Source organism: Bradysia coprophila, unplaced genomic scaffold (genome assembly GCF_014529535.1).
Source record: "Bradysia coprophila strain Holo2 unplaced genomic scaffold, BU_Bcop_v1 contig_358, whole genome shotgun sequence".
Taxonomy (NCBI): domain Eukaryota; kingdom Metazoa; phylum Arthropoda; class Insecta; order Diptera; family Sciaridae; genus Bradysia; species Bradysia coprophila.
In genome coordinates, this window is record NW_023503616.1 from 655865 (window position 1) to 674398 (window position 18534).

Below are 18534 nucleotides of genomic sequence, written 5' to 3' on the forward strand. Positions count from 1 at the left end.
CGTCCCTACGGAAGTCTTTCCCACCTTCGTAAAGGAAAACGACATACTACACTCGGGAAATAATTTGATATCCCGTATCACGATGAGTAAAAGTACCTCGGGCTAAAGCCCTCGCATACTTCTACTCATCTGTATATGAAATATCAGATTCCTTCCCTTGTATAGTGATATACTATTTCACACGTGTGGCGTTTGCAACTCGAGCCGAAGGCGAGTTCTCACGGAAGAAAACGAGGAAAATCTAATTACTGGGGAAATAAATAAAACTCCTTTATTGATTCCACTGTTGAACTTTTAATTTATTAATAAAATTAAAAATTTTTTAAGTCGAATGCAATTCGAAAGATCTATCTTTCATCATCAGCAACACACAACTAAATCAAAATCTTTTACATCATTCGCCTATACATTTAAATAAGACCACATTAACCATGTAAGTCGTTTCAGACATATCACGGCAGAGTAAAGTAAACCAGCCAGGAGCGGCTCATTATCGAATCGTCAAATAAGGGACCTAACACACTGTATGAAAATAAACTCAAATGAACACTGACATAAATTGAAAATTTTTATTCGCAAAGAAATAAGGCTACTAGATAATTCAGGTCACTTCAAGTACTCCTGCCTGGTTTACTTTACTCTGCCGTGGACAGATGATTAGGCGTTTTGGAGGGGTTACAACGGAATGAAAGATTTACTATGGACTGAAGGACGACTTTATGAAGTCAATGTGAAGTATTAGATTAATATCGATTCCAGATAGATGTTTCTCTACTAAGCGGGACAGCAGTTTGTTAGTACAGAGAAAATAATAAGGTAAATAATGGAGAGTTGACCTAAATTAACAAATCCCAACTTTGAACTTGAATTTCTCATCGATTTAAGAACTATGTTACATGGAACCACTTTTTTTTATAGATTTATCTTTTGTTTACTTAATTAATATAAATTTTATTAACTATTGAAGATTTCGTCTAACAGAGTTAAATAATATTAATAAAAATGCAGAGTTAACCTACGTGAACTGTGAGTTGTCCGATTTCATATAATTTCAATAAATCATGAATTGTCCCATATACAAACCTCATGGGACAACTCGCGGTTTATTGGATCATCATTTTTTCTTCATACAAATTTATACGAACAACTCAAGATCACTTTTCCACAAGGTCAAATCTCAATTGAGTAAATAATCAATTGATCCATTACTTCGCTCATTTACACTAAAACAAATCTGTCGCTAACAGATGACTAAACAGCCCTTTCTCAAAGTTTAACCGATCAACGCCGGCTACAAATGTTTCTGCTTATAAAGACTAATATTATTATTATTATTATCATCATTTCTTCTCGTTTTGGTAAAGAAATTATGTGGCATCCACAGTGTGGCATTAAATGTCTTTGGGGGTAAATGGTATGGTTTAATATGGGTATTGTGTGTAACATTCCATGTTCAAAAGCAACGATGTTTTGATGGATTTTGTATAAATGATGGGCCAATGGTTGATTTCATTTCATATTTCTATATAAATATGGGTTAAAAAGATTACTGTTATATTTGAAAGGGACGACCCCAATCCGATATACGTATATTCATTCAAATATGTATATAAATAGAGTATATATACAATTCTTAGCGAAAATGTACTCATCGAATTTCGGTTGGATTATGAAAATAGAAAATACATTACGAAGGTATTATGATTAATCTCAAATATTTGTTGAATGAAAACTATAGACAGAATATGAACACTGGAAATAATGTGAGACTTCAATGATGGGTACAATTGATTCAAATCCTATCTTTCATTTAATGTTATTAAAGTATAATATTACGTTTGCTAGATTCGTTCACAATTCGCACACAATTCATTCACATTATGTGAGTAAATGGAATGAATTGAAGATATGTTTTATATGTATAGCGAAATAAATGTTTGCAGGATTAGCTACAAAGAATTTTATGAATTAAGTATGTAAGCAGGTTAGCTTGCAAACCCTCTATTGTATTAATAAATGTTATGTCTTGTGTTCCGTTCCAGCAAAATGTTGTTTGTCATACTCGATCAAAGCATAATAAACAAAAGATCAAAGCCGACAGATATATTCCATGCTTCGAGCTACGTTATACATTGTCTTCATATTATGTGCAATATTGTTTGATATTAAAAGGATTGAAAGGATTGTTCTATTAGGAATAGGATTTTTGTGTTCAAACAAACCTTGTGAGCTGAATGGACACAACAAAAAAAATGGTAACAAAAGATAGTGGACTTACCGAATCACTGGATATTTGTATATTAAAAATTGGACCATTTAACTGGATTGTGTTGAGTAAACAAAAATTTTCTAATGACCAAAGACAAATCGTTGTGTCAAGACTCGATGAAACTAGAACATCGCTTGCGGTGCTCACTTGAAGCGCAGTTACTGAACCCCGATGATGTTTTATTTTTTCAACCTGGAAAATTTAGTGATTATATTACACAGCACGTTAGTACAGTTCCTTGTTTGAATTGAAGATCCAGAGTCTACTCTTTGGGAAATTCTTTCATTTCTATCGATATATGGTAAATCGAATTCACCACAAAGAACGAGACAAAAATGTAGAGAAATTCAAGCAGAAAAAAATCATTTCCCAAAAGTGTACTCTGCTTCAATCGTCACACCGCACCGGAAGGACGTTATATAATGTAAAAAAGACGTAAGGCAATAATCATTTATGTTTATATTGGGAACGCAATTATACAATATTTGTTTGTTCAATTATTGCGAAACTCCAATAGTGTATCTCCAAACGACTAACAAAATTCGCTGGTGTATATTTTTCAACACAAAGTATAAAACAATAAACAAACATCGAACTTGCTGAGTTCATCCGCTCTATTCCATTCGATTGGCTTGAGTGAAACGACATTTTCCTCACACAACAGTTGTCTGAGTTGATACTGAGTCGGAAAAAAATAATAAATAAACATTGCAACGGAATCGCTCCATTACATTATCGACTTCATTTCGTTGAGTGGCAACATCCCCCGAAACTATCACACAATGAAATTCAATCAACACTCACACTTCGTTCGGTCAAAGGATCATCATAAACCCTTATGAAAAATATATCATATCATCCGTTTTCTTATATTTGACTGCGATATCATGCGGAAATATAAAAAGAAAAGAAGAAAAAAATGCGAAAATACTTACCAATTTCCCAGTCGCTGCTGCTGATATAATAATGTTCGAGTCATCTCCTCCACTTATGATTAATGAGTTATTTGTTGAACTTGTAACGCACAGTACACCAGCCGTATGCTCTCTGGAAAATTTGTCGGAGAAAATGTATGTCATTGTGTTGGTTTGATGGGTAACAGGGAACAATCTTAAATACACCCTTATCAAAAGTGCTTTTTGTTAATCTTCACAAAATCTCTTCCATTTGCAAGATATTCACTTTCTCGTATAAATTCTTTCTTTTTTTCTTTCACGAAAATGAAAATATCATTTGCCACTAAGAAGTTCCAAGATTTGTATCATCAACAAGAAGTAGATGGGAATTGTAAAAGGAATAAAGAAGCTTTCTTACTGCACTCTCCATTTCAACGTTAACGCTTTCATATCCCACAGAATAACAGACGTGTCTTCTGATCCAGTTATGAGATATTGCGACTGCCGTGGTACTGACAAGCATGTGACATTTCCACTGTGACCTGGAAAACAGAACGGAACCATCTGATTTTTGTATACATAAACATAAATCACATTATAAAGATTTTCGTTTGAGTCGTATAGTGCGGAAATCTTTGTACAACCGACTTTTATGTATATTACATCAACCATCTAAAATAAAACTCGAGGGCATCAATTGATTCAGAAAAACGTGATGGGAAAATTCTTTGAGGACTTATAAGTAAAGCTTCCTGAGTGGTTTATTGCATGTTGATGGTTCCTTTCGGCGAAAAAGAGGTTTACCTACTGCTACAGGTTTTGAACATATTTAATGGTTATGGTTGCTCGAATTCTTTTCAACACTTACATATTCGTCGTTATAATACCGTTTCCTATACCAACACAAACTGAATTCGGTGTTATTTTTTATGTAAAATTTTGTCATTTTAAAAACAAAAAAAATTTGAATAAATTTGAAAGATTGCGATAATTATATTTCATCGACTAAACAATAATTTAGGATCGAGTCTAGACAGAGTAAACTGCATAATTAAGGAGAAAATAAATAGTTTATTAGTGTTAAAAGCTACAACTGCATAGAACACCTGAAGCTATAATACGTTTCGATTTTTCCTCAATTAAAACTCGTGATGCATAACAAAGCAAATATTTATAATCAACACAGACGGTAATTGTTTTTGTAGAAACAGGCAAGGGTGTAACTTGGAAACTATTTTATGGATGGTAATAAATATTCGCACGATACTTTACATGGAAAGACCGTAATATTGTGTCGGATGTCAATAATATTGGTTGAAATAGAATTATATAACGGTAAAGCCCTAAAAACTGTTTCAAGGAAGTGCTTTAAAACTTTATTCATATAATCATCGTCAGAAACGACAAAAATAAGCTTTAACACACATGTGGTTTTTGATAGTAAAATTATGTTAAACCGATTGAAGTAAAAGATTTTGAAAGAAGAAGAAATAGCAGATTCAACGAGCTGGTGATACGCTTTTCGCTTCAAAAAGGTTTAATTATGAAAATCTTCTGGTGGAAAAGGTTTTCCCATATTTTATTATCGCTGGTTAATATTTTATTAGATTTTCGACCGTTACACCAGTCTCGTGCGAATGTCGTTCAAAATGAACGATTTGTTCTATATCTTTTAAAGATATCCAAATTTAGTCAAAAATTTACATGATTTACATGATTACAGGCAAATTATTTTGTTTTCAAACGCATGGAATCTGAAATTGGGGGTATACCGAGTAAGCAAACAAAGTGGTCATCATTCTATTAAAAAAGGCAAAACAAAACCAAAATAAAACACGGCCATAATTGTTGTGTTTACATCAAAGTATTAGAAAAAACGCTATCTCTAAATTAGAACATTCACCTATGTAGTGTAAACATCCCTTTTTCGATAAAGAAATCCACAATATTGTTTAATTGATGAAATATATCTAACACTTCCGTTAAGGGGGGTTGCTAAGAATGTTGGAAACGGTTACATAGAAGCATTTATTATACTCTGTAATTTACGGTACTTATTTCGAGGTTTAACAGTTTAAGTATCGTGCTTTAGAATCTCGAATTCTCCCACATAACCAACGAACCGATTTGTATTTCAGTTCCGTATTTCGTTTGTGTGAAATTCCATAAATACTCGATCTGTCACCCCAAATTGAATTCTCTTTCGTATTACACTACAAAGAAAAACCACGACCATTTTACAGTTCAACTAGTTTTGTTGTTTCACACCGAAAAGATTTATATTCATAAGACTACTTCATTGTGCTGTGCAAAGATTTCGAAATTTTCGTTTTGTGCACATTTCACATACATCCCCCTACCCCTACAATATGATAATTTATGATTGCAGACTACTGTATGTAAAATTGTGTTTATAATTATGCACGATTCGCCCGGCTTAGCAACTATTCAATTAATCAAAACTCAAATTATCAGCCAACATATTTAATTAATCATTGCACCACACAAATGTAATCCATTTGCTGGTAAAGATGGCAACAACAGAGCAAGTCGGATTTAGCACTTCCTATATTACATCAACGGTGTACGGTCTACATATATTTCCGTTCCACACAAAATTAATTACTTTTCTCAAGTTTGTATGATAACTTTACGTCTCGTGCAACCATATAACATTCGTTTAATTAAAATAAATTTTATTCAACTCAAACTTACCCTTAAATGTATGCACTAAGCTATTACTCATGATGTGCCATAATTGCGCGTCGCCAGTTTTCGGTGCTATCACCAAATGCTGCTTGGATGGAGCAACAACGATACACCTAATGGGACCCGGACCCGAAATCGTCATCGTTCGGATTTGTGATGGCAATGGCACCGGCAGCCAACCAGTTAAGGGGACATGTTTTTGGGAAATTTTATTTTTTGTTAATTTAATTGTTTTTTTATCGATTCATTTTTGTATATATACCAGCAACGGTACCGTATAGCCATCGCACCATGCTGTTGCAGACCGAACGGTGATGCTTAGTAATGAATTATCATTTTCATCGTGGTCGGAAATTGGTCTCAACCATGATATAAGCTGGAATTTTTTTCAATTTGCAAATTAGTTTCAATTGGTAACACAAACAAAAAAAAAGTTTCATTCAATCGAACCGAGGATATTAATTATTGAAAATGAATGCAGCATGAGGGCAGTATATTTGCTAATAATAATTAATAAATTGTAAAAAAAATGTGCGGTACCTGTGCACCCAATTGCATCGGATCTCTCGTTAAAACATCGCTCGATTTCCGTATAGTGTAATAGATCAGCTCAATATCTCTGTCGAGTATATAGCAGCGTACGTGCTCTATTAAACATCGCAAATAGCTGATTGAAACAGTTTGCACCTGTTAAGGGTTGAGCAAAGTTTTCGTGTAAATTATAAATAGTTTTCCAAAAGATTTACAAACTGAATTTAAATTGATTTATGGGACCGACTTATTTCAGTTAGTAGCTAGTTCCATTATTCGCTATAAATTTACAATTTCTGAACGGAACGAATTGCTCCAGACATGCCCTTTTCCCTAATGTTACGGACATAATACATTTGGGTCGTAGAAAATGTGACCTTTTAAAATGATTTTTTTTCTTACTCGGACAACCCGCAGCTTTACAGCTCCACGAAAGTAGATATAAAAATAAATCTGGTTATAAATAGATTGGTGAACGAAAATCAAAAGTGATTGGGTTGAGTACAGTCGTGGAATTACAAGATCTAACAATAATCCTGTGATGAATTTCAGATTACAATTGAAAATACAGTATAATTGTCCATGCCATCAATGCAAAATTTATCGAATATGGTTATCGCTTGTGGAATAAATAGAAATATTTAACCTGTTATAGACGACAAGCACATGACCAGTATTATTATCGGGTCTATTACTTCAATCGATCAAAGTATTTTTAATACTTTTACTACTTTTTAATACTTTTAGAACGAAGTGTATTGGATAGATCAGCGTAGTTACTGATGTGTGGCAAACAATATTCATGCGAGCCTGTGAGCTAGTAATGACATGAATATTGTTGGCATTAGTGGTTAACGTTAAATGTGGCACATAAACATCTGAAATGACTTCATTTTTGCTCGTCTCGTTGGTCGAGTTGGATAGGCGCTGGATTTATAAACCAGAGGTTGCTAGTTCAAGCCCAGCTGTAGACAACATGAGCAAAAATGCTTTCACTTCAGATTTTGATGTCTAGTATGTTTCACTTAATAAATATTTTTAATAAGTCGATTTCAAATCTTTTACTTCAATTTTTTTAACATGTATTTTTCTACTATTTTAATAAATGATTAAATTACCCAGAGCTTGTCATTATCTTTGTCGTTGTTATCGACAACAGATGAATGGCCGTATGTGACAGGTTAATTGGAAATTGTTAGAACTGATAATTTCTTCCCTGTATGAAATGCCATTAAAATGGAAAAACTGTAACAAAATCTAGGTCCGCCTTTGCATGAATAAGGAAACACATTTCTAAAAGGTCGAAGAAAGGTATATACATACATGCCGACCATGACCGTTGAAATGATGTTAAATCAAGTTGAACTTCTTCTTTTTTTGAACTTTATTGTAATTGGGATTGTTGTCTGGCATGAGAGTAGTTTAATTTAATCGATTCACCGTTCACATTTCCAGACAAGCAGACATGCTGTGTCACGTTACATTAAATAATTCAACATTTATCATCACATCCATTTAAATTAAAAAGTAAAGCAACAATCCAATGCACAGCATTGCGAACGGCAAGGATGTAATCAATCTCGAAATTATTGTCAAGGAGATGTGAATAATTCCAGAGGCTTTTGGACTAGACGACTCAATCAAACATGTCACTTATATGTCTCGTACAAGTTTGTATGTTTAGAACTTTCAGAGATATTTGTCGTTGAGTTCTTGTTCTCGGAATAATTAATGTTGAATTATTGTCGTTCTAGTTTTCGGTGGAATAATTGACCGATTGCAAGCTAGAGTATGAAAAACAAAATGTATTTTCATCATAGTCAGTATACTATTCATTCATAAAAAGTTAGGTCTATCAATGGATAGGTCGAGTGATTCCTGGGTTTCTAACGAAATATCAATAATGTCACGTGCGGTTGGTACGTTTTTCCCACACAACTTTCTCAAATACAACTTTATTTACCTTCAAGCAAATTGTTGGTAAACATTAACGAGCATTCGGAAAATATTCTCATTGATGTACATCCCTAATATGTCTATCTATTATAGTGCTCTGGTATATCAACGTCAATCAATAACTTCGTTATATAGACTTTAAAATTGTTTATATGTGTACACAGCGAGAAAGGAAATATGTTGTTTTCATATTATCTCCGACTGGTGAAAGCCAGTGTTGGGTATATCAAACGTTAATAGAAAACCATTGAGGAAAGATATACGTTTTATATAGATATTCATTTTTATGAGAATTTCCTTCTGTTTGATTAAGTGAGATTTATTGAGTCAATGAAAAAAGTAAATTTTTATTATACTGACAGGTTTGGTGTGTCTATGGAGAATATAATATGTGAATAAATATATTGCCTTTATACTCAGAAACAACCACATCACACATTATCCCTCAACAAAATAAACTGCCTGCAAACAAAATGAAATAAAAGGTTTTCTGATCCTTGTATACTTTGTTCACATTTATGAACACCAGTGAACGACGAACAAGCAAAAAAAAATCCAATAAAAGAAAATACGGAGATGCGAAAATAATAATTTGGCTTTATCAATAATAGTTTGTCACATCCTCAATAAAATGTCTTGCGTGTCGCTTTCCAGCTAAGCAACGATTTCTCATATTTTTTTTTCCTCGTCTCTCTTTCTAGTAATGTCTTCGATATTACAACCGAAATGATAATGGTTATAGCCAAGTTTCCCATTTAGAACATGAAAAATCGATTTAAGCCATTTTGTCGGAACTTGGATGACTTGATGAGTCGCTTAGTACTATTTTATTGTTCGATAAGGGAATAAATGATGGCACTTTGTCAATGTTTTACATTCAAAGACGGTTATTTATATCGTAAAGTTTATGGGTTTCGTGTAGACTTCAAGGTCGAATGAAATGAAACTCAACAAGCTAATTAAATGCGATAACAGGCCATCTATAGAACACACCTGTATAATCATGGATTATGAGTTTGATCTTCAGTTCTTTTCTTGATTACAAATAGAGATTATACAATTGCTTCGCCATTAAAAAAAAACGATTTTCACGATTCAGATACAACGATTGTAATTTCCGCCCCACTTACCAACTAAATACATTGGAATGATGACATCTTTATCGACAAAAAAGTCACAGTCAACCGTAGAGAAACCAGAGGAAAAATCTCATAGAGTAGATCCAGAAAAAACTCAAATAAATAGAGCAAATCACATTAAATCATTACGTAAACTTGTTGACGCTGTTCGAGAGCACTACAAAGAGGGTCAATTAGACGTTGATTTCAAACTTATCATCTATATAATAGTCACTTGTACTAATAAAAGTGGAACATCATTAAAATCAAACAATTTCACAATATGTGGAAAATGTTCAGTGCAATAGTGAAAAGCAAAACTGGCTGCATAATATCTATATTGATGTTGTCCAAAGCGTAGGATGGTGTTTAACTTCAGGACTATTTTTTCGATTTTCAATTCAAATCGTTGCTTTTGATATTAGTCAGTATTTCGGTCTTGAGTGAATGTAAACAATTTAGTTTCTCATTACAGCAGGGCTTTTTTTTGGGATTTTTTTTTCTGTAAATTTCTGAAAAATTCCCGAAAATTTTATATGAATTTTTCAGATATGTTCGGAAGTTTTCAGAATTAAAATTCCCACAAAATAAGCCCTGACTATGAAGATATTGATATAGAGATGATAAGTTCATGCTCGGAACAGGTCAGGTTGGATCTAGTATCGTTTTAGATTTACCTGAACCTATAAAACTATAGTTTCTATGAGAGTGACTAGGTTTCAGTTTTCAGTTTTGGTAAGAAAAAATCTCATCCTGACCTAATTTTCTCTTTCATATTTTTGCACAGGTATACCCTGATATATTGTGGAACTTTCCTAGAAACAAATTATGCGATCGTTACCAAGCTCATTTTTATCGTGTTTCCTCCTGCTTACATCAACATTTTCTTTTTATTAAAACAAAATTAAAGGTAAGTGCATTTCCTAACGGTCTCCTCGCATTACACTGTAATTGAATCTAAAATTAGAAGAAGAAAAAAGATTTTGAAAAGGCTTTTCAAATATTTTTTTCCTATTTAATGTAAGATTCGTAATTTCATGTTGCCTTTGTGATAGCAAACCGTTAAAAGTTAACTTTTCTACTTAAAGCACAATATAATTTACTTTTGAAAAGGATCCCTTCATCTCATTACGTCGAATACGTAATTACATTTTTAATACAATCAACAGTCTATCTACATAACGCTATGCTGTGTACATTTATATATGTATGGTAAGGTATATGTAATTATGACGTACAGTAAATTACTCTAACCGATAGACTGAAACATACATTATATTTTAGCTGTCTCATCAGCATATTCTTGCATTATAGTTAAATATATATGAGTGTGTGTATATACACTATGTAGGCAGAATGGAATTATTCCTTTTTGCAATTAAAGCTAGTCATTTTCATTAACTGAATTAACGTAATTATATTTCTCCGTCACCTTTCATAATGTATTGAATAACTCAAAGGGGAAGTCAATCAACGAAAATATTCTTACCGCAGCCAGTAGAAAATCGAAATTGCACACAGCGATTTTTTTGAACTTTGCGGTATCCTCCGATTTCATTAGATGATGCCATGATTCTTCCACATGTCGAATACTGTATGATACATCGTCTCCTGTTTTGGCTGTACTGGCATCATCTGTCTTGCACAAAACAAAATGGAGAAAATTAAATGGAATTCGTATAGAATTTTTAACTTGATAGTGGGAAGTGTGATTGACCCAATTTAATATTGGGAATTTTGTATAGCTTTCCTAGGCTTGGAAAGCTTTTCAGCTTACAAATTAAATGGTAAAATGGCTTAGCACTTGAATGGTAAATGAGATAATCTAATTGGATCATTATCCCATTAAATATTTCTAAATGAAAATGGCAGAACTTTTAAATTAATTCCAAAACCGTTCCAATGGAATTGACTATACACAAAAAATTACTCACCAGAATGTTCACTGTTAACAGTTGAGGTGTCATCACTGTCGTCTGCATCTTGATTGAAGAAGATATTTGCGATTTCGGTATGCACAGCACGTGTTCCATCTGGATCCATGTACCTAGACTTTGATATATCAGCGCATAAGGAATGTCTCCATTGTATTAAAACTTTGCCAGACATCAGTTTCTCTCGAATCAGCGGTGCTGCAACGACAAAATATCAAATTTTTCTACCATATAATGAGCAACATTCGTCGTATTCACTCTTTGAGAAAATGAACTTAAATCTTTCTTTTAATGACTTTGGAATGGTTTCAATTTCTACAGATTCAGATTTCAAATAGAAAAGTTGGAAAACTTTTTGTGCTGTTTGGTTTCGGTTAAATGAATGGAAACAAAGTTAGTGAGGTAAATCCGGTAAACCGTAACTACAACAACGAAATGGTGAAGCTACAATATTCAATAGTTTTTTTTTGTATACAAAATCTCAATCAATCTCAATTAAACATTGCTCTCGTATTATACCTGGCACTTTTTTTGGCAATGTTCCGCGCGGAAAATAAATTCTGAATGTTTTTTTGCGTTGTTATGTTAAAACCTCTTTCTCATCGCTGATTAATGTAGTTGTTAAAATGAAAGTCACCAATTTATTTCATTGAATGTATTAGCATTGTCATGGAAATCATAGAATAATGAAAATAGAATACAAATGAGGAAAATAATGTTGGGAGTGGCCTATACACAGTAACTTATCTCGATTTTACGACGACATTCACCATTGCCATTAATTAAGTACTATGACGCTTTTCCTCCGGTTCGTTTCAACATTTTGAAGTTGTCGTATACTGACAACTGAAACTCCAATCAGTCGGATTAACTACACATTTCTGAACACATTAATTAAATCCTCAAATAATACTTAAGAATTGAATTTGTAGGTGTAAGGTGATTCAGAAGTGCAGACTTTTATATTAGAGAAATATGTAAGAAATAATATTAGTTCCGAAGAGAGGAGATTTTTATGCAAGCGGTGGATGAGTAGCACACAGAAATGCCGATTTGATTGATCGTGGAAAGTTTTTGTGTGACTCCAGCCAAAATGCCTTGTTTAGATTGTGTCAAAACTGTCAAAACTTTCTATTATCAAATCGACGGCTAATATCGTTAAATAGTCTAGGAAGAAACAAGAAGATCTGACTAATACAGTCTTATATAGCAAAACTCGTGTTAAAAGAAATTAAGTAAAAGATTTGAACTCAGTTCATAATAATCTTTAGATCAAATGAAGTAATAGATTCGATAGTGCAACTGTTGGTATGATTGCCGTGTTTGAAAGGTTAAAAACCACCTTCACAAAATCTGAGGTACCAATTTGGTCTTTCATGAAACTGGGAACCGGGCAGTGTTTGTATTGCTGATATTGGATGCAGATGGATCAGAAAACCTTTAGTATCCTTGGTGACATATAACACTCTAACAATGGAAAAGGACAAATCCATTCCAAACGTGACATTACCTATAGATATAGACTGGTTTTAATATGAAAGTCACATATTTTACGGTAAATGGACAAGCATTCGAATTTTAAATTTGCAATTAAAATCCTAAAGATTGCCATCGCAAGAAAATATTTACGCGCCCCAAAGATTCTTTTTGAAGTAATTATACAAGAAAGTCATCCGTGTTTCGTGCTTTGTATACAGACAGTCATAAAGAGATTGTATAATAAAATCCAATTTAGACAACTCCTTCTCATTGACTCGAAGAAATAATTTCTAGAAAAATGTTGATTCAGTTTCAAACGAAAAATATTAATCAAAGGAAAATGAAAATACCGCGCACGCTAAGGTTACGATGTGGTTATGAAAATAAGTTTGCGAAAAGGTAATAAATCTGACTCAAGCATTCTCGAAAGTATTTTCAAAACTTTATGTAAACAATTAAACACACAAACTCCAACGGATGAAATTAAATTTTGAGAAATATAATCTCAGCAAGGAATAAGAGATAATGAAAATTAAAGAAGGCAATCCCGGTGGAATGGGAAATTATAAAGAAATAAAACATTGTAGCACGTGAATTAATTCCCTTTTCATATTATTTTTCTCATCAAAGTGGCGATGTAAGATTCTATACTCGTAGTCGCATTGAATACGAGACGTGTATATAAACGAACTTCTTTCGATAATCTCAAGATTTTTAAAACACATAATAGTGAAAAAAAAATTTGAACAATGCCGACGATAGATTGGTATTTTCCTCTTCGAAATGCAAATCAAAGTAGAACTAAGCGTATAAGAATTCGATTATCTGTAATTTGAAGTCATGAATAAAAGATGCAGTTTATTAAAATTATCAATCTGGGTTCAAGTACATAATTCACTTTGAATTCTGTCGGCTCAAAAACATTTTTATTTGAAAGATATTCCTCTTTGTGTTCAAAGTTTGTGAACGAGGCTGCAGTTTTTACAGCTTTCACGCGTACCGGCATCAGAATGGCTACAACTTGTGTGTAAACGCTATTTTCTTTGAAGACAAAGAAATCGAAGCCCGGAAAAATAAATAAAGGTCGCTAGCAAGGCTCGTCTTATGCAGCGAAATACATGCTAAAACAAATGAAGGAATAGATTTTTTCAGTCTTTTGACCTGAAAAAATTAGTTAGATCAAATCAACTAATAGCATTAGCTCATTTAAATTGTTATTTAGCTCACTGGAGCTATGCCGTGTTACTTGATAATAAACGGAAAACTTATCATATTATGGTTGGTATTGTATACACATCTACGCTATGCTATAATGTCGAATAAGGAAAGAAATTTGCTAAAGAATATTACAAAACTTACCAAGTCTATTCCGAATGCAACGAAATGATGAAAAGTTAAAAAATCCCTCCGATGTCTTGATTAGCGCTTCGCTATTCTGAATGGGCATCAGCAGTTCCAGTAATTCCGTTTCGGTGAGACCATACTCTGAACATGTAATATAGGTAGCCAGCCGACCAACGGCTTTGACACCAAACCTAATTTCCAATTCATCAAATTTTCTCGTTACGTAATCATAAAACGTTTCATTCGGACTATCCACATTTAAAATCGTTTTATTTCCGTCCAGTGAAAGTCCATACAAACAGTCGGCACTTTTAAATCGCTCTTTCTGTATTGGCGTTAATCTTAACGATTCAATCGGGACTTTGGTTGAACAAATCAAATACACATTCCATGGCAAACTGATGGGCAGCCATGATAGAGCTGCAACAATATCACAGTCCAATGGATTCAATTTGTGCAGATCATCGATGAATAGAAATAAAACTTCGTTCTGTAGGTCTTCGCAACGTCTCATTAAGTTTTGAAACCAATTGTTTATATAGAGCGGATCAAATGATGCATCTTTCGGTAAATAACCTTCTGGAATGTTGAATATAATTGAAATTTGCTGACAAATAACCCGTAGTAATTCTAAATTGTACGCGGATCGTGGAGTAGCAGCCGCAAATCTTATCACACGATGAACCTTTACATTTTCAATCCATTTCGTTACATTTGTATATAATTCGGCGATTAAACTGCTTTTTCCGCTTCCATGGTCACCATAAATAAAGTAGGGTGCATGCCGGGAACAAGATCGATAACTTTGAATTATATTTGAACGAATCTTTTCCGGTACATGGGACGATAAAAGGCTTTTTAATTGTTTGTTTTCGTTGAGAAAACGTAAATGAGTTGAATGTTCATGGAAGATTTCCTGGAAACAAATATTGGAAAATTTTAGTATTTGCATTTATATTTTGGCAGGGAAACAGCAAAATATGCGCGCCGTTCGTCTGAATTCAGTATTTGAATAATTCAGAGATTTTCCCTTTTAGCAAAAAAAGTGATGTCTAATTGATTTGTTAGTAAGAGTAAATATCTTCCATCGATAATAAAATAAATTGTCTGTTGTTTGGCATATATATTGATAAATAAGTCTATGTGTGCAATAAGTCTATCAAAAAATAATTAGTGTTATCGTATTGTTTATGTGTATCCCACAGACCTACATTTATTACTATACTTCTTTAGTTAGCACTTTGACAGAAAACGATTCAGTTGCTTTTTAAAGAAGGAGTAAAGCCGACCTTGAATAATAAATAATTGGATAACGCGTTGCACCTGTTTAAATTTGAGTTTACAGTGCCTAATTTTAACATTCATTTGATTTATTATTGCCCTGACAGGATCTGAAACTTGAAATTCGTCAGGTTTCCAAGATTCAAAACCTACCCTGGCCTTTACTATTGAAAAAAATTAATAACCGGGAAATTCAAAACTATATTCAAATCTGATATTTTTTAATGACAAAGTACGTGACGCTTTGTCATACCTTCTATTCAGTTTTACCTCACAATAGCTATGTTTATTCTGCACACACGTCACGACACACCTAAAGCTACCGATATACCATTTTTATTTTACTTCACAAACTCTTTAAACTAACATTTTGATCTGGCATTTCGATTTGTTATCGTTGTTACTACACCTAAATTGTTATAAAAAAAACATTGTGTAACTTGCATAATACATAATTCATAGTTCGTGACACGGCATAAATTTACCGTAATTATCCTTTTTAATGAGATTATAAAAGTTTTTCTTTACGTATAAAAATGTTCTATTCCTTTACATAACGGAACGAGAGAGAAAGAAAAAAGCCGTGACTATTGTACCAACTATTCCCATAACCCCTTCATATATCCGATCATAAATTGAAAAAAAATTCGTTGTCACAATATTCATTTGATAGAAGACAGAATTTTCGAATTGAATAAGAAAATGTCACAAAAATTTTCGGAAAATCATGATGTCCGCTAAGAGAAACCAAACTCAAAGACTGCATGTTACGCTACATAGTTCAACGGTCATTGAATCAACGTGTGTTTCGAACATTATCATTTTACAAGATTTTTTTTTTTTGCATCAAAACCCTTATTCACCTTTCCACAACAACGATTGTAGACATTTTGTAACAAAAACCGCAAATTTGCATATAGCGAACACATAGCGTGGGACGTTGAATACATATAAAAATAGATATGGATGGATGGGGAAGGTATAATATTTTTTGTTGTTGTTGTTTCATGAAAAAGCTCAATTGAAATTAAATCGTGGTAAACGAAGTTTTATTTAGTTTTCGTTTTTTTTTTGTCACAAGTCATTGAAATTTTTTACAGTGACACAACACGATAACTGTTGATTATTTGCGGTACTAAAAAATGGAAAAAAATTGAATGTTCTGAGTCAGAATTCGGGACGATAATAAATGAGTCAATCACTCAGATATCCAATTAAGTGCGCAATTAGGTCACCATGGATAATTTTTTTACGGACTTCTCTTAACGACACAACATGTTGGACGAATTACCCAAAACAATTTACGAAAATAATTTTCCCAACTTTATCTACCCATTTGCAAATTACTTTTGAAATTATCCATGGCAACTCTTAAGCGAACAAATTAAAATATTGCTGGATGAAATATGCGTATTTTATTGTGACAGGGTCAAAGAAAACGCCTCGAGGCTTACACAAATCTGGTATATTTAGACGAAAAAAAGGCAAAAAGATGTAATCATAAAAATGAAAATTCATTCGTGGAAGTTGTGTAATAAGTAATAAGACCGTCTCATACACATAATCAAAATTAAACTGAACAACACAAAAAAAGATAAACTTTAAGGCATACCTGAACGGTTTTCTTTCGTCCTTTTATTACATCTGGATCGTTTACCAAGTCTTTATCAACGGAATTTCTCATTTTTGCCAGAACCATGCTTTTAAATTCGCCTAAATATGTTTCATGTTGGTCATTATCTGAATCAATAGTACAGGGTTCACCGGGTACACTGTTGATAAAATGAAAGAGGAAATACATTTCTTTGAATATTCGTAACATTTTCGTACCGGATGTTCCAATTAAAACGAAATTATTCACTAATTTAATAAAATAATTACAATTTAATTCATACATAAATATCTTACGTTAAGGTTGCATGATTTTCTGGTGGCAGACATGAAGTCAAGCGCTTTTTAATTTGTTGTGTACGGTCACGCGATTCCTTGTTTATTCGTTCGGATGGATCATTTGACCATTCTCGAAATACGGCTAATATATTTTTCGATGAGTATTCTGTAATGAAAACGGGTGCGGTGATGTAAATAAAGCTTTTTAGCTTTCAACATATTGAAATAAAATCTTTCACTACATTTGTTTTATTATACATTTTGCTATATAGGATGACGTTAGAGAGCGATCATTATTGATTTTTGGCGTCGTTCTCGATAACAAATGACATATGCAGATTCGTCATATTGAACCATGAGCTTTCTGCTTGAACTTCGTGAAAAAAGCGATGTGATACTTTTGGTTATTAGAATACCTCATACTTCATTTATTTTCAGTGATACGTCAGCTATCGGTTTTCCTAGAAACGCTCTAAAATAATTGGCTGCCTTCTTTCAATATATTTTGTAATAAGATGAAATTAATAAAATAGAAACTCGTAAATTTTAACACCCTTGACATATAATGCTGTCTAACCAAACCAGCAAAACAATTAACTTTATTTCATTATATACCATATTAATGTAACCCATTCACCATTCGCACCACATGCAACACTTTATATTGGTTTCCATAAAATTTATGAAGTTATTCTTCTGATTTTCTCTTTTTCCTATAAATTTTCGCTGAACAAAACCACCAGTAAATTTCATCTTAAACAACCGTGATGTTTAAAACAGAAATATTTGAAAGAAAAACCATCGCGAACACTCTTTGCCATAAATAATATTTTTAAAAGAAAATCTTATAAAATCTAAGAGTAAATGACTTCAATGAAAAATGAATCATTATTTAATATTAAAAGAATTTCTCTAATTACCCGTTAATAGCTATGTCCGTTATCGGGTGTCATGCCATAAGGCAAAAAAAATATTTTTCTTAACGAAAAAAACGTCCCGTGGTGGTGAAGATGAAGAATTTCTTGCGGGCGGTTTAGGTAATTAAACGGACCATTAGACATCAATTAATAACGTAAACAACATGTTTTCTTTATATTTTATTTTTATGAAAATTAGAAAGGATATTT

General features: G+C 32.8%; 1 protein-coding gene and 1 long non-coding RNA gene across 2 annotated transcripts in view; one reads left to right on the forward strand and one right to left on the reverse strand.

Annotated features, from left to right (window-relative positions):
• LOC119081650 overlaps nucleotides 1–18534 on the reverse strand; it is a 57308-nt gene that overhangs the window by 6773 nt on the left and 32001 nt on the right. Inside the window, exons 7-17 of the mRNA XM_037190732.1 lie at nucleotides 17426–17573; nucleotides 17130–17289; nucleotides 14252–15152; nucleotides 11414–11611; nucleotides 10969–11114; nucleotides 6415–6561; nucleotides 6137–6250; nucleotides 5881–6067; nucleotides 3584–3707; nucleotides 3205–3316; nucleotides 2279–2461 (exon numbers count right to left, since the gene is read on the reverse strand). Coding sequence (XP_037046627.1) covers nucleotides 2279–2461; nucleotides 3205–3316; nucleotides 3584–3707; nucleotides 5881–6067; nucleotides 6137–6250; nucleotides 6415–6561; nucleotides 10969–11114; nucleotides 11414–11611; nucleotides 14252–15152; nucleotides 17130–17289; nucleotides 17426–17573 — 2420 coding nt within the window. The remainder of the gene's footprint in view (nucleotides 1–2278; nucleotides 2462–3204; nucleotides 3317–3583; nucleotides 3708–5880; nucleotides 6068–6136; nucleotides 6251–6414; nucleotides 6562–10968; nucleotides 11115–11413; nucleotides 11612–14251; nucleotides 15153–17129; nucleotides 17290–17425; nucleotides 17574–18534) is intronic.
• On the forward strand, nucleotides 20–12848 carry LOC119081652. The gene is made up of 3 exons (XR_005088510.1): nucleotides 20–183; nucleotides 8101–8106; nucleotides 12838–12848. It is a non-coding gene; the product is annotated as an uncharacterized LOC119081652 (long non-coding RNA).